The sequence below is a fragment of the Lynx rufus genome, unplaced genomic scaffold (assembly GCF_022079265.1).
Source record: "Lynx rufus isolate CCGP_SWC_20201006 ecotype Redwood Valley unplaced genomic scaffold, mLynRuf1.p SCAF_18, whole genome shotgun sequence".
Taxonomy (NCBI): Eukaryota; Metazoa; Chordata; class Mammalia; order Carnivora; family Felidae; genus Lynx; species Lynx rufus.
This window is the reverse complement of record NW_025814832.1, coordinates 38,648,953-38,672,099: the sequence shown is the minus strand read 5'-3', so window position 1 is coordinate 38,672,099 and position 23,147 is coordinate 38,648,953. Positions and strand designations below refer to the sequence as shown.

Sequence of the window (23,147 nt, the reverse complement as noted above, 5' to 3'; positions counted from 1 at the left end):
TTCCAGATCTAAAACTACCTTTATTTGTCATTGGCGCAACATGAGACGCCATCATGAATCAGCAGAATTATAAAACTGTACAGGAGGTACAAAAATAGGCTGTTTAACTTAGATAATTACCCTCACATCAAGCTTTAAAAATACACATAAAAATTGTACAATCTGGCAGTTTATAAAATATAAAGCTAAAAAGAGGATTGTAGGTTCACAAAGAGGATTCTATCACACAATTAACACATACCCATTAAACAACCGTCCACAGAGAAGACACAATGGCACAGAATTTTCTTTAAAAAAAAATCACTTAAACATGAAAATTTTTACCCTGACCAAATCATTCACCCTTTAATGACAAAACCACTGTGAGGCATCCATTCCGTGGAAGGATACAGTAGAACTTTTCCAGTTTTAAAATGGTCAGGGGTGTGTTGTCCAAAACAAATCTGATGTGCTTTCAAAGCAAGTGCAATTGTAACCGGGTATACGTCAGAGTAAAAATTAAATAAATATAAATAGGTTAAATAAATAGGTCATTGCAAAAGGAACACTACGTAAGGTCTGCATCTGAGAATGCCGCGTGTTTGACTGGTAATGCTTTCTAGGTAAGTGGGGACTCCCCCGTCACAGCTTTTGGGATACTGAAAAGAAATACTGTACCCGCCGAACACACAGAGAGCACAGGGTGAAGCGAGCGGGGTGCGGGCTTTGGCCAGAAGCGTTAAGGCTGCTCCAGTGGTAGGCTCGTCGCAGATGCTTTCTTTGTGGTTGTCCAATGAAAACAGAAAGGGTTTACGCGCTGATACAAGAAACGGGAACCTGGGTTACTCATGGGAAATCACTGTTTCATAAAAGAAACAAGGTATGGGAAGAAGGGACACTTTGATTTCAAAGGTAACGGTCCAACCTTGGAAGGCGGAATTTGGGCCCATCCGTATGGGGCACCTGGTGACTCTCTCCTAGGAAAGACCAATGCCAAGCCATACTCAACTGAAAGGACTGCTCCGGGATGGTGAAGGCATCAGCAAGGAAAAGACACTGACACGTACAAAGAAAAGGGATTTCAGGAACTAAACGAGCAGAGAGAAAGCTAAAGAGAACTTAGAAGACTCATTACAAGTGTGCTGTGTGCTTCCTCATCCAGCTCTTGGGGGGCAAAGAACCACTCTACCCTCTGTGAGGACTTCAAGGCCAAGGATGCAATGAACAGGGCTGGAGAATGAAAGCAGTCTCGGGACATCCAGGCCTGGCCAGAGCGCGGCTTCTGAAGAGACAGCAGCTGAGAGGAGAAAGGCCTACAGGCCAGAGGTCCCCCCACAAGTGCGAGGGGGGCAGCCGGTTCATCTTTCACGGCAGTTGAGAGAAACTGCAATGGGAAACAAATCACATTCACACAAAACCTCACCAAAAGTTGACTCTGAGATAAACACCTTTCTTCTAGAGTTGGCAGAAAGAAAATACTTCGCTGGACTCACTAACCTGTGGATCTTCTAATATGTGCCAGAGTGAGGTCTCACCGGAAAGAACCGAGGATGACTATGGCGTGGAGAGGGAGGGGGAGGGAGAGCCTGCCGCGCCCCGGGTTTTATGTCAGCCACTAGATGATTCAGTGACTTACCAAGGACACCAGTGATTCCCCAAAAGTGCAAGTGCTCTGATACCTAGTGACATGTGAGCTCTTTATACGCTGAAGTCAAAAAGACTCAAGAAGCAACAGGAGAAATTCTGGCAGGCGCACCGAAGACAGATTCAACGCGAGGTTCAAGACCAGATTTAATGAGAGTGTCCCTGGGGTTCCTAACAGATGCGACTAAATTCTGTCGGAAAAAATGAAAGTAGCGTACTTCTAAAAAGTTAAACAGCCTTCTAGAAATCACACTAAAGATCAAATAGCTCAGCTGCTACGCGATGCACACGGCTGAAAAGCCCTGTTCTAGCAAAAGACACCTTCCCGCTACGCTGAGCACAACAGGAAACCAGAATTCTACAGATTAGAACAAGATATAGCAGATGATGCCCAAGGTGTTTCCACGACAAGTGCCCACACGAGAGACCTCTTCAAACCACCCGAGGGACTGATGAGTGACCAGATTCCGAAAAGCAACGGACAGAAGGCCAACGGAGCAGACTTGACCAGATCAGACGGGTTCTGGGTCACAGGCAGCTTTAAGAAAGAAGAAGTGTGAAGAGCAAACGAATGCCCTCGCCCACCCTCTGGCTTTTCCGGGAGCACTAGTGCTTACATTCTGCTTACTTTCTTACTTTCTCTCTCATTCCACGCTCTTTAAAAAGCAGAGGTTTTGCCTATCTTGTTTACCTCTGCATCCCGAGCACCCAGGATCCTGCCTGGCTCACACAGTGACTACTCAAAATAAAATACATCGAATACAGGAGTTTGAGAAAGGTGGGTGGTTAGAAATGAAGGCGATAAAGAGAAAAGGCATTTAAAAAACAGCAATCCTGGAGACAAGGTGGGCCCAGATAGGGAGAGGACACAAACCCTGGGCAGCCAGAAGTGACCTGACTACTCCCCCCAGGACACTGTCCAGCCATGAGACCAAAGCAGGCCAGGTCCCGGCAGCACAGAGAGCCGACGGCCCTGTTCGTCCCTTGTGGCACCTTCTCCGCCTGACTGCATGGCAGGCCATCACCACTCAGGCCCGGCTGTGAAGTGACCAACCACAGAGCCATACAGACAATGGTGCGGGTGCATCAGAGCAGGGAGAGGAGAGGCGTCTGGCCGTGTTCCTGAAAAACGGGAAGTATGGCAGAAGATACCACGATGTCAGCCAAAAACTCCAGGGTTCCAAGGTATCAATGAGGTAACTGATGAGGTTTAAAGACGCAGGATAATGCTAATTTAAGAAAAAAAGTGACTTCAGGCATTATGAAAGGGAACTGAATTCTACGAAGGCAGAAGGCCCTCGTACAAATCCATCAGCAAGCACGTCACAGAAGAAACAGTGAGTTCTCGGTCCGTCAGTACACCCTCGCTCCTGAGTGGAGTCTCGGAGGTCGGTCGCCAGCACTGAAGGCAGCGTGATGATGTGCTCACCCGGCTGGACAAAGGACACGGGAGACATCTCCTTACTTCGTACCCTGATCTCACTTAACTGCTAAGGCTCTCGGTAGAGAAAAGACAGAGGAATTTTTGACTGAAACTAAAGTTAAAAATTAAACTAGTTTTAGCAAAAAAAGATGGTATTGACATAATGTAGAGAATATCACTTCGAAGCTGTTTAATGGATGTATATAGCCTTGCTCTAATGTTTTACTCCTCAGCAGTAGAGCACGTTCTGAACACGAACGCTCTTTCTGGAGGGGATGGAGACTTTTGGTGCCACACAAAAGAGAAAGTGTACTATAGATCTTGCATTTAGCTTCTTCACGAGTAAACTTCAAGTTCAGCTTACCTATGCTAACGCAGCATTCTACAGTATGTTCAAAAGAGAAAGTTATTAAAATCTGCCAGGAGAAACATAAAAACCTGCCCACGAAGCAAGTGGTGACCCTGGCCTTGGCTCCGCCCCCCCCGGCCCGTCCTGCCGGGTCCAGGGATGGGGGAACCTCATTGCCCACCTGCCGGCCCAGGGCTCTCCCAGAGTGGCTGAGAGGGTCCTATTTGGCCTGCTCTCGCCTGGGTGCTGCTCTTCGTGATGGGGAACTTACCACCCCTCGCCCCCAAATGCTCCTAAGCACCCCCTTAAATCCACCGAAGGCCACCGGGGCATGTGGTGCTGATCTGTCCCAATGCCACGCCCCACACTCCAGACTCTTCACTGCCCCCAGGGAACACTGGTTATAGTGACCTGGGAGGCTTTGGGCACGTTCACGATGAGCGAGGCATCTGTGATCCCCAGGGAACGACACCCTCTGAATGTCTTCCTCCTCCTTGGCGCCGCTCACCTCTGGAGCCCCACTCCGAGCAGAGGCTGCACTGAGTGCATCTCAGCCTAGCTGTCGAGGAGAGAGATGCTCCTGGTCCTGCCTGTAGGCAAAACATAGCACTCCCTCCTCTCTCTTCCTCATAGGCCGACATCAAACAGGAAGTTTATAAACAAGTGTAAGTCTGAAGCACGTGTGTCCACAAGGAGGTGGAGGATGCCTCCTTCGCTGCCTCTGCGACAGGCCCTCCTCGGCAGAGGACCCCCGAATGTAAAGCTTTCATGGCCAACAGCTTCCCAGCATCCTACAGGCCAAGGCGGGGGGGGTTGTGTTCCCCACTTCCTGGGGTGAGCATCATCTTCTGCTGGCTGTAGAGCCGGCTCAAGGCACTTGGTTTGGGGGCCTGGTCTCCCTGCTAAGCCGGGAGGCATCAGGCTCGGGACTGGTAGAGACCAGGCCCTCAGTCACAGCTGGGGCCACCAGAACGGCGGCCACCCTGGCTCAAAGGGCGTCTGGAGTCACGGGGGGCCGGAGCTCTGGGGGCTCGTGGAAGTAGTAAGGCTGGAAGAGCCTCTCGTGGCTGCAGGGCTCCATGGCCCGGTAGGTGTGGGGGAGGAGGTGGGGGAAGCGGGACGTGAAGTAGCGCACAAAGTCGTCGGGGAGAGAGCCCAGCGTCTCCCGCACCTCTGTGGGGAGCTCCCGGTAGTGGTGCTTCTGCAAACAGGGCGGACACACAGACACGGCAGTTAGCAGCTGGGAAGCTGGGAAACACGGCTAAAAGACCCTCTCACTACCCAAGGAAGACAGGATGTTAGCTGGTTTTCTGAAAGGAGAAAAGGATTATGGACCCAACAGTCCATCTGTTTATCTTACTTGCTTCCCCTCACTCAGGAGGGGGCCTCAGAGCTGGGCCTGGCCCAGTGCTGTGAAGGTGGGAGGGAGTTTCCCTACCAGAGTGGCCCGCGGGCCAGGCCTGCGTGGGAAGGTCTCCATTAAGGGAGTTTATACGGCGGCGCTGTATCAGGCAGGCACAGGGCATACAAAAGTCACCACAGACAACAGCAGCATCAGAGAGCCTGCTTCCCAGAGCGGAACTCCTCACAACATCCCTGAAGAGAAAACCCGTCCAAGGCAACACAGAAGAGCCTCTGCGAGGTCAGGATTCTAGTATGAATGGAAGGACCCAGAGGACAGAAAGGAGGAGGAGGGTGGTTGTACCCCGGCTGCTGGCCTCATCTGGGGTTCACCCCCCTTACCTTGTTTCTCATGGCTCGGAGAAGGTCGCGGACAGAGCCACCTTTATAGGTTCTGAATTTACGCAGATCTAGGGGAAAAAACAAGGACTACAATGTAACAAACACATTTCAAAAGGAAAGGACTGCTGGGGTTCCCCGGGATTAAGCGATCAGACTGAGACACGACGTAACTCTGCCATACTTGTGACTGACAGGAGTGTGTCCCCCAGAGTGAACCCGAGGGCAGTGGCAGTCTGAATTCTGCCTCCTGGTTGCACCCACAACCGGGAATAACCAGTGAGGGCAGGGCACCCCACCCATCACTCACCTGTCACCCTAAGGGAGGCACATGAAACCCACGTCAGTGTAAAGGTCTGATTTGGGCCCAAACCCCAGAGGACACACCCACAAAAGCCTCAACCCTGCGAGGGGGATTTGGAGCCCAAACAGCCTGGAGTTGCCAATTCCATGTTCACTTCCTAGAAACGGCTGCTGCTCTTGAAACGCGTCTGCCAACATCTGCCGTCAGGGCCTCGGCACAGTCACCTGTCTGCAGGGGGACGGTGATGTTCTCTCTCCAGTCCGTCTTCACCACGGCTCTCCCGCCTCGCTCCAGCTGCTTCACTATCGGGCCGTCCAGGGATTCCTTTTCTATTCGGTCACTCACGTCCTATGAGGGTGACAAGGGCAGCAGGTGACGGTCAGTGTGCAGAGAAGCAGAAGCTGGAGGAGTGAAACACCAGGTCATGGAACGGTCACTGCCCCGCAAGCCCCAGGCCCAGACTAAAGTCTGCTTCAGAACTGGCAGTGAGCCTCCTGTCTCTGTCCCCTCACGATCCATTCACTTCTCCCCGTGAGCAGCCGTGTCTGGGGTTCACAGGGGAGAGGCCCACACGGACATCTCCGTGACAGAGACGTGTCACACCTCTCCACAAACCCCAACGCCTCACCCACGTGTCACCCATGTGCACACGTACGACATGCCACACGGAGCCCCTGTGTGCAACCTGTGTTCATCAACGGACAACAAGCACCACCACCACCACCAGAGCTCAATTCTGATTTGCATCTTGCGCTTTTCCACCACCCAGGGCAACGGGACAAGCGCAAATCTCGACTGGCCATCAGTCCTCATGCAAACAATCAGAGAAGACAGATGAAGCCCTCTTGTAGAGGGAGAGAGCTGCTGACAAGAGTGTGGGCTGCAGAGGCCCTGGCCCGTGTTTGAGGGACACAGCCTGGGCACGAGCTCCAACAGCCGAGGAAACGGGAGCGGCGAGCCCCCCACACGTTAACGCCGCACAGCCTCACTGGCCACGGTCTCTTCTTTTCTGATGAAGATGGAGCCTGGCTGGCTGACTCTCGGACTTGTATCTGCCATGGGCAAGCCTTGGAGGGACAACTTCTGCAAAGCGGGTATAGCTGGTCAATACAACGGAAGCCTGGTGTGTTCACAAGACATGGGACTTGGCAAAACTTAAGAGTTTCAATCCTAACCCACAGAGGGGTGGAGGTCCCTTTCTGTGAGCTTTATTCCTGCCCTACATCTGCTCATCATCAAAGGAACCTGGCTAGTTTTCAGAAGTCCCTGCAGGACAAGTGACCTCAGAACTCGAAGGTTATGACCTGTGCAACACAGAGAACCAGCCTGATGTTATCCACACTCACTGCTGCCATGGAGAAGGGCACGAAACCCTCCCCTTCCCAATCCATCCAAACAGTGACTAAGCATCTGCCACGTGCGAGGCTATGTCCTGGGCAGTGGGGACACAGCAACGAATCCAGAAACCAACCACTCCTGCCCTCGAGGGGCTTACATGTTGGGAGTTACACCAGAACCAAAGCTCTAGTCAGACTCCAGGACACTTTGATGATCGCTCCTAAACCCAAGCTCCCCTCCGATCCAGGCCCAGGAGGAAAAGCACTGCCCGCGTGTGCCTGCTTCTCAGAGCTGGTGTGCTGGGTAGGATGTGTCTGGATTGAGCCATGCTGATCTGACCCCAGAAGGCTCGACCACAAAGCCTTCACACAGCCAAACCACTGAAGGAGCTCACAGCTACTGATCCTACAACTTAACATCTCAGAATCCACCTTAAGCAAAGAGATCTGGGCAAAGACTGAGTTAAAAAGGATAGAAAGAGCCCAATGTAAGTAAACGTTTAGATTTATGAGACTTGAATGAAATACGATGCCTATGATTTGCTTCGAAGTAATCGGGTGGAGAGTGGTGGACAGAGAGCAGAGGTTCAGGTAGTAATTGCTGGAGCTGGCTGATGGGTAAATGGGAGTTCATTATAGTATTCCCTCCACTTTTGTGTGTATTTGAAAGCTCCCAGAATATAGCATATGACAGAGCACTAGAGTCATTAAAGTTTTAGAACTTTAACATGGAGAAAGATTATGTTAAAATTCTACATTAAAGACCATATGAATACAGTACTATTAATACTGTAATAAAATACTATATTAAAATATCATGTACTGTAAAAAAAAAAAAGGATACAAAATTGTATATACGGTTTGATCCTAATCACATTTTTATCTGTATGAAAAAAGTATGTTAAAATGTCGACCATGGTTATCTCTTGGTTATGGGATTAGGAGCCATTTGTTTTTTATTTTTATTTTATTTTATTTTATTTTATTTTATTTTATTTTATTTTATTTTATTTTATTTTATTTTATTATTTTTTGCCTTTTGCTGTACTTTCAAAATCTGGAAGAAGTTAAATGAAGACTTTTGATAACAAACAAACCACAAACAAGAGATGTACCTGGAAGAACTGGAGCTGCTTTTCCAGGCTCCAGAAGAACGGGTGCTTCAGCACATGCTTCGCAGAGGGGCGTTTCTGAGGATCCATCGCGATCATCTTCTCTATTAATTCCCGGGCAATGACGTCTTCTACAGAGGAGGAAAATAAACAAGTAACTGATTATCACCGGCCCACAGCCGCCATGAAATACTCAAACCTTAACGGTGCATGTGCCTTTTGATTCAAGATTCTACTGACACAACCTCACTCCAATAGCATAATTAAGAACTTGCACAAGCTTCAGCTGATAAGGGGAGTCCTCACCACAGTCTGTGAAAAGAAGCAATTGGAAATACCCACTGTCGGAGGCTTTGGTAACACCGCCTCCACGTACTGGGCTGTGCTATTAGAACGATGCCCTGGTAAGGGGTATCTGGGTGGCTCAGTTGGTTGAGGGTCTGACTTCGGCTCAGGTCACGATCTCATGGTTCATGAGTTTGAGCCCCGTGTCAGGCTCTGTGCTGACAGCTCAGAGCCTGAAGCCTGCTTCGGATTCTCTGTCTCCCGCTCTCTCTCAAAAATAAATAAACAAAAAAAAAAAAAAAAAAAAGTCAAAAAAAAAAAAAATGATGCCCTGGTGGAATACCTATCAACTTGGAGAGATATTCAAGATGATGTTAAAAAACAAGCATGCCAACTATCAACAATAGCCAAAGTATGGAAAGAGCCCAAATGTCCATCGATGGGTGGATGGATAAAGAAGATGTGGTATATATATATATACACAATGGAGTTATTACTCGGCAATCAAAAAGCATCAAAGCTTTCCATTTGCAACCACGTGGATGGAACTAGAAGGTTATTATGCTAAGCAAAATAGAGAAAAACAAATATAACTTCACTTATATGAGGACTTTAAGACACAGAACAGATGAACACAAGGGAGGGGAAGCAAAAATAATACAAAAACAGGGAGGGGGACAAAACATAAGAGACTCTTAAATATGGAGCACAAACAGAGGGTTACTGGAGGGGTTGTGGGGGGGGGGTGGGCTGAATGAGTAAGGGGCATTAAGGAATCTACCCTGAAATCATTGTTGCACTATATGCTAACTTGGATGTAAACTAAAAATAAATCAATAAATTAAAAAATAACAATTACCCATAAAAAAAGAACAAAATAAAAATAAAGGCATGTAAGAAAAAAAAGCATGCCAAAAAAGAGTATGTACTATTTATTTCACAAAAGTATGCATATCTATCTAAATACATGATTGGAGTAAGATATACAAAAGTATTAACAGCAGGAATTCATCACTGTGTAATGGGATTATGGATCTTTTATGATAATCTGTTTTTTCTACAAGGAATAATAAAAATTAATCCAAAACAGTTAGTTTTACATTTTTTTTTAATTTTTTTTTTAATTTTTTTTTTTTTAATTTTTTTTTCAACGTTTTTATTTATTTTTGGGACAGAGAGAGACAGAGCATGAACGGGGGAGGGGCAGAGAGAGAGGGAGACACAGAATCGGAAACAGGCTCCAGGCTCCGAGCCATCAGCCCAGAGCCTGACGCGGGGCTCGAACTCACGGACCGCGAGATCGTGACCTGGCTGAAGTCGGACGCTTAACCGACTGCGCCACCCAGGCGCCCCTAGTTTTACATTTTTTAAAAAGGTGGCACTGGGTGTCATGGGCCAATTTTAACACAGGAAAGAAACGCTGAAGTCAGGAAAAAAGACCTGTCGCCCCTGCACCCAGAGAGCAAGACCCAGCTGTCTGCCCCCCCGCCCAGCCACACCCCCTGATCACCGGCCTGCACACGAGTTTATGGAGCACAGACGACTGTCCTGAATGTCAGTGCAGGAAGAGACTATTAAGTGCTCACAAGCCACAAGCTGGAAAATAGAGGTCCTTGCCCAGGTCACACAGGTAACTGGGGGACCTGAAGGAACCTCAGAGCTGTGTGCTTTCAGGAGGAGATGCTCCAAAGACAACCCAACCTTCTACCAGCTTTGGAGTGAGTCAGCGATGCATTGAGGCCCACAGGGCCATCAGTTGGAAAGAAGGGCCTCTGGAAGCACAGGGCTGGCGCCCTCCCAGGGCTCAGGGGCCACGTGGTCAGCCGAAGCGGCTCCCGACCATCCTCTGCCGCCCCCTCACCGTGCTTCTCCGGGTGTAAGCAGTCGAGGCTGTAGGCGCCCAGGAGGATGTTGGCCTGCCGCTGCAGGGACTTGCCAAAAGGGTGGCTGCCCTCAGATATCACGTAGTAAAAGACACAGCCCGCAGAGAAGATGTCCACTGTGTAGGTCTGAAAAGAGAGACGCAGGGTGTGAGAGGCTTCTGGAAAATTCTCATCCTCACTGAGAAGCAGCAAGGACAGGAGTGCTGCTGTTGCTTCTACCACCTTGAAGGGTCCCGGGAGACTGACTGAAAAGTTGCGGGGAGACACGGACAACTGCCCACACTTGCCCCTTTCACTTGTCTGAACACGAGACCACATGGAAAACGCCAGCAGCATGCTATTCACACAGAAGCTCTTTGATAAAGAACTGTCATGTTCCAGCTATGTGCGCCGCAGCCCCCAAGTCTTGAATGCGGAGGCTCTCGTCCCCGAGGATGCGAGAGGCTGGCAGTTTTCCCCAGAGCTGCTCCCACTACTCACGGGATTGTCCTTACAGTCCTCGCTCAGCATCTCCGGAGCGATCCAGCCTTCTGTGCCAGGCACTCCTGAGCGGCGGCTGAAACTGTGCCTGCCCACAGCCAGCTTCTTGCAGAGGCCGAAGTCAGAGATCATGGCCTTGATCCTGCCATGTGCGTTGGGCATGGACAGGAGAATGTTGTGGGGCTTCAGGTCTCTGTGAACTAACAGAAAACTCCAGATCAGTCTGGTATTTACCGGTGGCATCGGGCCTCCTCCTGCGGCGGGGAGTGCACTCTTCACGGACTCCCAGCGGGCCCGCCAGACCTCTAAGGGTTTTCTCGTTTGCAGCTGTGAAAGATTCCTCCTCAAATTCTTATTCTCAAAAGGCCACCTAAAAACCCCACAGGCCCACCAGTGATGACACTGAGATTCTCAGCACAGGCAAGGACCCCTCCCCAGCAAGGGAGCTCCCCACCGGGCCGCGGCTGGTAAATACAGGGGAAGCTTCTCACCAATGTTGAGGGAGTGCAAATGGGCCAGGCCCGAGGTGGTCTGCTGCAGCAAGGTGATGGGCTCCAGGCCGAGGTGGGCGAAGTCCTTCTGCTCCACGTACTGCAAGAGACACACGACAGCCAGGTCACACACACAGCCCTTGGGGACGGGCCCCTCCACACAGCACTTTTTTTCTCTAAGTGATTCAATTTTATTCAGGAAAGTCCTGCCTGCAACTTTTTGCCTTAATTAATGTTTGGGATTAGGTTGGCTCATTTTCTCTGATCCTATTTTAAGAAAGAAACGGGAAGTTGTACTGACCACACTCTATGTCCAAATCCACATTTGCTCACGGACTTTCTCTGGCAGCCATAGGCGAACTTAAAAGTTCCAGCTGACTCGTGTACGGTGAGAAAGGTAAGAAGGCAAGGAACTCAAGTTCACTGCCTCCTACAGGCAAACCTGCAGGTGTCTGATACTGACATAGTGTCACGTGAGCCTGGAGACTGAGCAAAAGGAGTTCGCTGGATGGTCTCAACGACCTGACTCCTCAACCAGCATCCTCCAAGCCCAGAGCAGCCCTAACCCACGGGGAGAACAACTGCCAGGTTTCCTGGAGGCAGAAGGACAGAGACACTAACTGTAACCAAAGACCATCCCACCCAACTGAAGCTGAGGTGATAAAAATACTCTCCAACCGGTTTGTGGTTACATGGGTGTGAGCCCGTCACATGCACCAACTGTTCATTTACGTGAGCGTGCTGTGTTGTAACTTCAGTAAAGTGAATACAGAGAAATAAAGGGAAAAGAAATCACAGTCTCTCGTGCCACCTGCCTCCAGGACCAGGGAGGCCGCAGGACGAAGGCAAAGCGGCCCCGGGGGCACCCACCTCCTGCAGGGTGGCCGCACACAGCTCGATGGCAATGTACTGGAACTGCCGGTCCCTCTCCGTGCAGAAGTAACGAATCACGTTGGGGTGCTCGTCTGATTCCCGAAGCAGCTGGACCTCACGGTCCGCGAAACTGAAACACTCGGGGAGGATCCTCTTGACGGCCACGTCGCGGTTGTCGAACATGCCCCTGAGGACAAGGATCACAGGTTGGTTGGAGGGGGCGGGGGCGAGCCAGGCTGTGGAAATGGGAGACCCGCAGACCCATGGTGCTCCTTCTGCGATGCGGCAGCCACCCCGGGAGCCTCGTAGCCCCTGACCGACCACCACGCGGCCAGCACTTCTTCCCTGGAGGTGAAGTCCTCCGTCTTGGCCACCACCGTGACCCTGCGGCACCCCCCAGCCTGGCGTGCCACCTGCAGGCCGACAGACCTGGACGTGAGGGCAAGTCACAGAGCTCTCCAATCCACTCACCGGTACACAATCGTGCCCTCAGCTCCGTGGCCCAGCACGTCCTTGGGACAGAATGAGATCTTCCCAACAATCACCATGCTGGTTTCCTCATCTGGGACAAAACAGGAAGAAGTTGTTTTAAGCAAACCTAACCTGGAACACCTTGAGGCTAGAAAGGAAGCAGCGTCCTGAGCTCAGGTTCAGAGATGGGATCTCACAGGCTCTAGGTTCCCAGCCCCTGGTGACAAGTGCCCGCAGGGCCCACTTGCCATCGACACCCAGGGCTGCCACCTCCCCCGCCTCCTGCCCTCTGTTCCTGCCTTTACATTATTGTCAGAAGACAGGGCTTCCCCACAGACCCACCTACGATTTGAGCCTGGAGCCTCCAGGCAGTGGATGTGCAATGAAGAGACCAGGGGTGGCCTGGTCTGGGGCTCAGGTCTCGTACACTAGCTCTGTATCCACTCTGTATCCATCCCCTCAGAACATCAGCCCTGACAACCGGCCCGAGCCCACTTCCCAGAGGAACCGGGATCAACAGTCACACTTGGCCACGGACTGGCTGCAGGAACTCCCCCAAGCCAGATGCCCAGTGCACCTCTGGTCAGCAGCAACTGCCAGCCCTTATGGGGCAAGATGGCAGGAGGACAAGGTGGACCCCAAAAGGCCCCCTGAGTGGGAGAGGCCCGGATGGCATGCAAGCCTGGCCCCCAGAGTGAGAGGGACCTAGGTGAGAACACGGTGAGCCCTTAGAAACGACACTTCACAGTCCCACGGAGACTCCCCCGAAGAACATGCCTCTCAGGCTGTGTTCAAATGAAAGAGAAAACAAGCACCAAAATGGCAACTCGCTTTACCTTCATCGTCCTGCTCCAGGAAGGGGCTGGCACCAGCCCTGGAGGCAGAGCCACTGGAGTGGAGCGAGTGGTTGGAGGCTCTGGGGGATGTGCTGGGGCTGCTGGTGCCCGAGCTCTCTGAGTACAGGCCGGACGAGTCCAGGAGCTCAGCGTCCTGAGCCACGTCTCCAGGGGGATGGAAGGGCGGCTGCTGCTGCTGCAGGAGCTGGATTTTCTCTAGTTCCTTCTGGAACTGCTGGTGCTGGAGCTGCTGCTGCTGATGCATGCTCTGGGGGGAGAAACGCACATCCAGACACGTGCAGCCCACTCCCCCGGGGACAGAGAGAGGCTGGAAGGGCGAGGCTCCCTGTGGCAGAGGAAGCAGGTGCGCTGCCCAAGGGGTGGGGGGCGGGACGAGACCAGTGAGAAGGCACAGGAGGGGGGATGGGGTGGTTGCAAGACTCCAGTGCTTCTCGCCAGTTAGGAGTTCCCAGGACAGCCCACGCCCCCTGCTGGACGGGCCCGACAGGGGCGGGAGGGGGGACTGAGCTGTAGGTGGAGGCTGGGCCAGATGAAGGGGGCTCCATTTAAGTCTAAAATCCTGGGGCTTTCACGGAAGTCTGGGGGTGGTTGCAAAAATGAAACCAAAGAGGAAGAATGGTTATGTCACGTAGCTTGGAGCATGGTGGACACAGGCAGCTCCAGGCTTGCCGTCCACTACGGCTGTGCACTTGACAGAGGGGAGTGCACAGATGGCCACCGACCAGGCAGAGGAAGCAGCGGGGGCTCGGAACCTCACTGCCATCTTCCCACGGCCACACAGCCAGAATGTGGCTGAAATGTGGCGCCTGGCCAAGGCCCCACTCCAGCCCCATTTCATCAAGCTGCCCTCCCCATACCCCACGCTCTTCTCTCTGTTCTGAGAAATTCTTTGTCATAATTTGAAGCAGCAGTGAGCCATGACTGTACCGCCTGCGTGGGAAGGGGACCGAAGGGATGGGTGTGAAGCCAACACCCCCTGGGAGTTTTCTGGTTCTTGTGTACACCCCCCCACACACACACTCTCTCTCTCTCTCTCTCTCTCTGAACTTGGGTTCAAATCCATCACCGGCTGACTAACCCTGGGAAAGTTATTTAACTTCCCAGACCCTGGCTTCTTCATTTGTGGGCAGGGCACAGTAATAATGACCTCGCAGGACTGTGTGAGGTAAAATAGAAAACAGTGTGGGTGGAGTGGACCCATCTGTACCAATGGAAGGGTCTGTCATCGCCATTCCTGCAGGGGACATGAGCTTCCTGGGCACTAGTATTCCCAGGTGATGACACTTCAATGCTCTGAGCAACTCGAAAAAGGAATATTCTTCTACAAGGTTTTATCCAACCCACAACATATTCAACCATGTAAATTTAGCTCGTTCATTTCCAACTAGATAGTGCAAGGGGTGCTGCCGTTTTCACTCGTGCTAGTGTCTCTAAGAGGCAGTTTGTAAGGGAGGAAAGTTAAGTGGATTTTCATCTATTATGACTATTCTCAAAAAGGGAAATAGTTAACTTTGGGTGGCTCAGTCGGTTAAGCGTCCCAACTCTTGGTTTCGGCTCAGGTCACGATCTCACGGATTCATGAGTTTGAACCCCACGTCAGGCTCTGTGCTGACAGTGAGGAGCCTGCTTGGGATTCTTCCTCTCCTCCTCTCTCTCTCTCTGCTCCTCTCCTGCTCACGCTGTCTCTGTCTCTCTCAAAGATAAATAAATAAACTCTAAGAAGGACTTCCTTCTCTTAAAACAAAAATAAAAACAAACAGAAAACCCTAAAGTGATCTGCAAGCAAGGTTTACAAATCAGCTTTTACAATGAGTTAACTCTAAGACATAGGTAAAAAAATTTCCTGAGAAGCTAGTGTCTCTTTGATTACAATGTTTCTGAAGAGAAGCACATACTTACTCTTAAATGTGAAAGGAAACATATCTGCTGGTTTGTCATGAACATCAGGTGACCAGCACAGTTCAAAAACATACAGGAAGGCAAAGGGAAGGGGCCGAGCTTTACCAAGGGGTAGGTGATGATGAAGGCCACCCAGCCGATGAGCAGGAAGGTGCTCAGGATGATGGTGGCTATGTCCTTCAGCACAGAGTCCACGGGGGCCTCGGGCTTAGCGGGGGCATGCTCGAACTTCTCCTCCACCTCCTGTGAAACGGCGGTGGGCGCGTTTTCTGAAGTCTGCTCGACCAGGTTGATAACCTTGTGTGGGACAGAGGGACTATGTCACTGCAGAATTTCTAGCCAGATACAAAATGGCCAAATAGTCAAGAGTAGTCATGACTATTTACCAGGAATGACCCCCACCGTAAAATGTGTTTTTTTTTTAAAGCTCATCAAAGATCACAAAGCCAAACAATCGCTGCCTTTATCAAAGTGACTGCCCTGAGAAGCCATGCTTTATTGTAGTGATTGTATCAGTACTGAGAAACAGTTCTAACAGCAGTACTTTTGGAAATGGCTTCAGATCCCATATTCTTTTGAAAAGCCTTACGGGGGGCGCCTGGGTGGTGCAGTCGGTTAAGCGTCCGACTTCAGCCAGGTCACGATCTTGCGGTCCGTGAGTTCGAGCCCCGCGTCGGGCTCTGGGCTGATGGCTCAGAGCCTGGAGCCTGTTTCCGATTCTGTGTCTCCCTCTCTCTCTGCCCCTCCCCCGTTCATGCTCTGTCTCTCTCTGTCCCAAAAATAAAAATAAACGTTGAAAAAAAATTAAAAAAAAAAAAAAAAAAGAAAAGCCTTACGGAAGGCAGAGACCTCCTCCTTTGATGGTAGATTTGATAACTGGGAAAACTCTGAAATCATCTGTAACAAAGTCTGGTAAAAATGTTGGCAGTCATTAATACCATGTCACATTAAAAAGGTGGCTCAGTGGATTAAGCGTCAGACTCTTGATTTTGGCTCAAGTCATGACCTCAGTTTGTGGGATCGAGCCCAGTGTCAGACTCCACACTGACGGTGCAGAGCCTGCTTGGCATTCTCTCTCTCCCCGACTCTCTGCCCCTCTTCCACTCGTGCGCACACATGTGCCCTTTCTCTCAAAATAAATAAATAAATTTAAAAAATAAAAAGGAAAACAATGTGTGTGCACACACACGCGGCTGAAGAGTAATGAAGCAGCTTGCTTCTGTGGCTTATAAACTTCCGGGGCAACTCCAAAAACAAAATCATTTTCTCGAGTATTCCACTCTTTTTTCAAAGTTTCAGAAAAACATCAGAGTCTTTTGTTAAAGAAACTTTTACTTGGGAAGCCCAGAATGAAATCAGATAAAAGTGGACCTTCCGTCTGAACTTCTTGGGGGCTCTAGGACTTCAAGAACAGTTTACAGAACACGTCGATTCATTCTCGAACATCCAGGGTTCCAGGAGTGCCATTACTGCTTGTCCAATGAAGTGACTGCACGGCCTCTGGGCAAGTGCAGAGGGTTTGGCGTCCCCCCCAACACCCGACCCCACGCACCCACCTCTCCCGTCCTGCCTAGGGCTCTCTCCCAGCAGCTGCCCCACCCCTACAGGGCATGGGGCGGGGTGGGACGGCTGGTGTGGAGCAGGCAGCTCAGGAATGTCTGCTGAGCACGTGACCAGGAGCAACGCTCCTTTGGTTAGATTCTGTTCCAACGCGTTTGTTAAAGAAGGTGCCTTATTGCCATATCAATGTACTTCAGAGTATTTTAATGGAGTTTTAGAAAACTCTGTTCAAGTTTGGATGATTATTAAAATCCTAACTGTGGCTACCTCTGGGTGTTACATTAAGGGTACTGTCCTCTTTCCTTCTCCATACTTTTATTTTCTAAGCGTTCCAGGATGGATAGGAGTGACTTTGATAAGATCAAAATCAGATGGAGACTTCAGGGCACCAGTGCTTTCCAAAATCACTGTCCTAGGACTCCATGTATTTTCCCAACTGGCTACCTCTAGAGTAACAGGCAACTCAAGATATTTTGCTCTAGAATTTTCAACAGGCACATGCTTTTCCTTCCTTTCTCTCTGGATAAAATCTGGACCCCTACAGTGAACTTAACGTGATCGTGGTCCCCCCGCAAGCCAGCCCCTCTCGTCTTCCTTGGACCTTGTCCCTTCTCAGGCCCCTTCTCGGGCCTGGGGTCTCCATGGCAAGGATGCCAAGACTCGCCAAGTCCAAATGGACCTTCAGACCCGCCCCCACCTCACTGGCCATGCTGGACGCCTGCCTACAGAGCCACCCTCCTGCCTTCTCCACCTGCTCTGTGCCACCTACAGGCATAGCAGTTGTCTCCCAGCCCCCTGGTTTCTGACTGGGACACCAGCAGATGGGCCAGAGGGAGGAGAATGAGGTCCAGTTCCGTGGGGTTGCTGAACATGTCAGCTGAACCTCTAGGCTCCTGGCCTGGGGCCCTTTCCACTCCCTCCCCCCAACTTCAGGCTAAAGGATGCTAAGAGAAGCCCTGGGACTGTCCACATCTGTGTGAATAATCTCTTCATTACACTGCCCTCCGATCGTCCTAATCTGAGTGGCCACTGGTGTCCAGCTGAGACCCTGACTGGCACCCTGTCTCCCCAGGGCTGCAGGAGGGCAGCCCAGGTCAGAGGCTCATGGCAGCTACCGCCTGGGTGGGCCTCCCCACTGCCCAAAGCTCCATCTCGTGGGCACTCTGGGTCCCCACCAGACCGAGCAGCCAAGCAGGCTGCTTCCAAAGGGCCACTCCTGGCTTCGTGAAGCTTCAGGTCTCCCACGTCCTCTTTTCATCAACCCTTTGCTCCACTGCCACGTGCCAGCGAACCTTGGTAACATGGTTCCTCTGTAGGACACGGCCCCATTTCTCACGACTCCCCCCCCCCCCCCCCCGTGGCCTCGGAGTAGGTATCAGCCCCAGAGGTGCCCAGGCAAGGTCAGTCCCACCTCCAGGCCCTCATCTCTGCTGCTCTCTTCCCTCCAGTGCCCTCTGCCTCTCTCCCACCGGGCCAGACCCCCCCCCCATCCCTCCACCCTTCTTACAGCCTTCACTAAGCCCTTAGCACCAACCCCCCAGCAGTCTGTCACGGGGTGATGCATGCTATGGATTCCCGAGCATCCCTCTCCCCTCCCGAGTTCACTGTAAGCTCTAGAGCCAAGGGCAAATGCCTTAGCCCCCAACACCTCACATGAGGAGCCAGGAACTAACTGCTTACGCCCCACTCACTTCCTCAAAGCTCTTCTTCTCTGAATCGGCAGGAATCACATTTTCTCGATGTTTGGGCAGATTATTGGGGAATCTCTCCAGCATCTTGGTAGACGCAGACAGGGGGGTTTCATGGTGTCCTATGAGAGGAAACAAGCCTTCCATGAGAGCAGCCCCCCACACGGTGAAAGCCCCCCATGCTAAGCTTAGCCTACAGTGGCTCCCCGCTGAGGGGCCCACAGCGCAAACACCCACATATGTAAAGTGAGAGAAAACGACAGGCAATTACCAGAAAAATCTCATCGAGACAGAAATTTGATTACTCGGTGGCACGTATACAGTATTCTGAATCTCATAATGAGGGATGAAGAAGTGTCCTTGTCATGAGAGGAATCAGGACCTTTGAGATGTGTTCAGAGTAAGACTTGTGTGGGTAATTCCTACTTTAGACTGTATGCTGCCCAAGCATCATGAAGCTTCATTAAAAATTCACGCAGTTCTCCCCAGTTACCTTGTAATATCCCTCTACTAAGAGTCTCACATTCCCCCCCTTGATATTTAAATTGCTCAGGCGGAGTTCTATTCCGACGATCTGCATGCATACTTCCATCCTGGGAAGTGGTGAATTATGCATAAAAGAGAAACGCGATGTATTTGCTGGGGAGCAGAGGGTCACGGCTCTCTCAGCGCCCACTCCCTGTTCTCCACACTATCTAGTACATGTTACACACTGATTGAGCGCCTACTGTGTGCATATCACTGTAAGAGAGACAAAGTTGAATATAAAATAAGCAACTGGGACTTGATCTGGCCGGAAAGTCTGTTTAGCTCTAACGTTAAATGACTCCTGTACTAACTACCCAGAAGAACCAGTTCACTCTCACGCTGGGCTGTCAGCCCCCTGACATACTTTCTTTTTTGTTCTTTCACTGTGATTCGGGTCTCACCCTATGGATCCCTCCACTGTTCTCTCAAACCTATCAAAGATTTTATGATCTGTATTTCCAAGACAAAAATAAGCAAGGACTAGTCCAAGCTGTGTACATTCCTTGATCTGGAAAAAATCTTTATCTTTAGGTCAGTTCTCTATCTACAAGAGAAGACTGCTCTTTAAGGGAAACCTTGTTTTGTTTTAAACCATCGCCAGGTGAGGACCATGAGACATGCTTTGCCGTGAAGCAGGGTGTCCTCAGGTCGGGTCCACCTACCTCAGCCCTGAGATCAGACTTGCTGATGGGGCCCGGGGGTCTGAATGTGAGTTTCTCCCGGTGCCTCTGAGGTTCACTAATAAGAAACCTTCGCTCTAGGGGAAAGCAGGGTGCCTTCCACGTGCCGCCTTGTGCTGCAGGAGCCTCCCCCAACCCTGCACCTACCCCCCCAACAGACCACTGCAGCCCTGATTAGCCCACAGCCCGCTTCCTCCAGGGCTACTTCTCCTGAACAGGTTTCTCCCAAATCTGGGCCTTTAGGAATCTCATTCTGCACACTCCGAACCAGCGGCTCCACAAGGCCAATCATGAGATCCTCAAACGTGTACAAACAGTACCTGGTCTTAGTGATTTATCTGTCCTCATCACCATGTCTGGGCTCCAGAGCGAAAAGCACAGGCCCTGCCCCAGACCTACTGAATTGGGATCTGCAGGGGCCACACGTGCTTCTGTGACAGAGCCCCCAGGAGAAGCCAAGGGCACTCCGGGTTAGGGCCACTGCTCAGGGGAAACCCTAAGGCCGTGCCACTCAAGGTAAATGGACTCAGTTTATTTTCCAGACCAGCGTGAAAGAGGCAAGATCCTTAATGTCGTCCACAAACACCAAATCAAAGGACAAGGCTGGACGTAAAAGAGCGTATGTTATTGTACCTGTGGCCCTGAGTCTATGCAGAGATGGTCAAGTCGTTCCACTGCCTTATTTAAAAATGACTGGCTCTGGAGCTCCTCAAGGGGACTTCAGAGGTGTGAGAGGATCCCCTAATTACTTCTTTATACTTTGCTGAGTTTCTCAGTTGTCTTACTTGGACAACCTTTACATTTTAAAAGGATATCTTTCTGCGGCGCCTGGGTGGCTCAGTTAAGCATCTGACTTCAGCTCAGGTCATGATCTCACAGTTTGTGGGTTCGAGCCCTGCATTGGGCTCTGTGTTGACAGCTCAGAGCCTGGAGCCTGCTTCGGATTCTGTGTCTCCCTCTCTCTCTCTGCCCCTCCCCCACTCATGTTCTGTCTCTCTCTCAAAAATAAATATTAAAAAAAAAATTTTTTTTTAAAAGGGTATCTTTTTGCAACATAGCCATGAAGACTTTCTCCCCATGTTTTTTATAGTCTTACACACACATTTCCTTAGTTTCCAACAGTTTGTTCACTTCGTGACTACTGGTGGGCAATTTATGTAACCCTTAACTGGTACATAAAACTAAATGACCTTGTGATTTTAATAGCCTCCACTCATCAGCTATTTTTTTCTTCACCTGGGTCCACTCACACATGCTCTTGAAACTACTTTTGTTCAAAAAAAAGGTAGAATTACTTTGTTATCTCCTTTGCCCATTATTCTGTAAAAATAATAACCAGAAGAAAGTGGCTACAGGGAGTCAGGAAGAACAAAAAAGAACAGGACCCGGACAACCACAAAGGGAGCGATCGGGACTCCAGGACACTCAGGCTCCTGTCTGCAACACCCCGTTACACACCCCCGTCCGGATGCCGCTGCGGGACAGATCCTGCGGCCTCCTGGGCCCGCACGCCTCCACGCCGCTCTATGTCCCTTCCCTGTGTCTCTGGCACTGCCCTCTCTCCCCTCCATTCCAGTCAGCTGCTAGTAGGGGGGCGGGGGAGAGAAAGGGGTAGTGGGGGTGGGTGGGGGGACCTCATCAACCCGTGTGCTCTGGCACCCCGCCCCCCCGCCTCCTCTCTCCTCCCACAAGGCTACATCCTCACCTCTCACCACCTCTGGGGCTGACAGTCAGCAGATTTGGGGGAAGACAGGGCACAGGAAGGCAAATCAGATTCAAGAAAACTCTGTCCTGCTCTAATTGCTTGGGACACTTGCCAGAGACACAGCTCCTCTCACGTGACTGCCTTCATTTGTCACACTCACTGCCTTCGGGTGTCATCTCGACTTATCTCCGTGGCTCACAGGACCCCCAATTCAACCCAAGGGCCGTTAGCAAGGACAGCAAGAAATGGAAGAGAAAGGAAAAGGGACCACCCCCCCACCCCCACCCCCCACACCAGGGACTTGTGCCGTGGCTCCCTGACTCAAGTCTAGCCTTGAACCAGACTCCTCACCCCACCCAATCCTTCCCGGGTCTCCAACCCTCTCCTCCCCCAGCCCTGGCTCCCACACCAACCCCAAGGGAATTCTTCCATAGGAACCGCCCTGGTTCCCCATAAGTGGAAATAACAAGAGTGTCTACCTCACAAGGGGCCGCTGTGAGAAACAAGGAGACGGGTTCTAAAGTGCTTACTGCCAATGCCCGGCACGGAAGACGTTCAGTGTGCCAGATAACTGCACGAATTTTATGTTAGTCGGTACTTGAGTTTTGTAACATTAAGCAATTTTTGAGAAGTGACTTGGTAACACAGCTACTCTATTTATTTTCCTTGGGGGTAAAACTGCTCCCAGGTCTGAAAAGACTAATTTGGACCTGAACTGAGCACAGTGCATTAACCACAGTAACTAGCACGGAGGGCTTTTGCCCACCAGGGGGCAGCACGCCATCGCCTGAGGAGCCGAGAGACCCACTCTTACCTATCAGAAGCCAGTAGTTCCTCAAGTAGTTGAGCTTGCTCTTCCCTTTGAGCCCAGGGTCAAACTTTAGGTCTGTGCTGGGCGTGATCACACACTCCCCTTTGTCCCCAATGGTGACCCCGTCAGTCTGGGGGCCTTCCAGCAAAGGAAGTGTGCTGCCCCGGGGCTGTGAAGACAGAACAGGAGTGAGGCCTGTGGCAGCCCTTGCGGACGAGCACCCAAGGGATGGCCACCCTCCAGAGAAGGGATTTCTGTGTGGGGCTGGTCCAGGACAGTCGGAACAAGACACAAAGGCCCTAAGATGGCAGAGGCCCCTCCTTCAACATGTGACAAGGCCGTGGTGACATCTTTATCACGGACATCTTTTTTTTTTTTTTTTTTTCAATGTTTATTTTTTGGAGAGACTGAGTGTGCGCGGGGGAGGGGCAGAGAGAGATGGAGACACAGAATCCGAAGCAGGCTCCAGGCTCTGACCTGTCAGCACAGCACAGAGCTGTGGGGCTCGAACTCACAAGCCATGAGATGATGACCTGAGCCGAAGTCAGACGTTTAACTGACCGAGCTACTCAGGCGCCCTATATCGTGGACATCTTTTAAAATTCTTAGGTCTGGGAACCGGGCAGAAGGCGTGTGGAATTCCCAGAGGCTCCTGTGAGGAGCAGAGGGAAGTGAAGGAGTCCGCAGGGTGACACTGACCAGGGCAGAACAAGTTCCAGCCAGGAGCCGGGTGCAGGCGCTGCCCTGCTCACAGGAGCGGCCGACAGTCTAACTGAGAAGACAAGAGATGCCGACCAGACAGCTCCAGTGCTGTAAGGACCCGACCAGCGGCCACGATCATCACGCCTCGAACATGCAGAGACAGAGCAGTCTGAAGAGGCCGGTGAGGTCTGAGGAGACCTCGACAGGTCACAAAAGGTTGGGAAGGCTTCGGACAGGAGAAAGGAAAGGAGAGCGTTTGAAGCGCGAGGTGCAGCCTGAACAAAGGTGGAGAAAGGCGAACAGGAAACTTCTGGAAACGGGGAGAAGATGGACCATCCGACTCTCC

General features: G+C 51.1%; 1 protein-coding gene across 1 annotated transcript in view; it reads right to left on the bottom strand.

Annotated features, from left to right (window-relative positions):
- The window catches only part of ERN1 (endoplasmic reticulum to nucleus signaling 1), a 79,900-nt gene continuing 56,753 nt past the window's right edge, over positions 1-23,147 (bottom strand). Inside the window, exons 10-22 of the mRNA XM_047081618.1 lie at positions 22,103-22,268; positions 18,379-18,497; positions 15,233-15,424; positions 13,208-13,475; positions 12,372-12,462; positions 11,898-12,087; positions 11,028-11,127; positions 10,537-10,736; positions 10,035-10,182; positions 7,892-8,019; positions 5,664-5,787; positions 5,139-5,206; positions 1-4,596 (exon numbers count right to left, since the gene is read on the bottom strand). Coding sequence (XP_046937574.1) covers positions 4,384-4,596; positions 5,139-5,206; positions 5,664-5,787; positions 7,892-8,019; positions 10,035-10,182; positions 10,537-10,736; positions 11,028-11,127; positions 11,898-12,087; positions 12,372-12,462; positions 13,208-13,475; positions 15,233-15,424; positions 18,379-18,497; positions 22,103-22,268 — 2,007 coding nt within the window. The 3' untranslated portion in view covers positions 1-4,383. The remainder of the gene's footprint in view (positions 4,597-5,138; positions 5,207-5,663; positions 5,788-7,891; positions 8,020-10,034; positions 10,183-10,536; positions 10,737-11,027; positions 11,128-11,897; positions 12,088-12,371; positions 12,463-13,207; positions 13,476-15,232; positions 15,425-18,378; positions 18,498-22,102; positions 22,269-23,147) is intronic.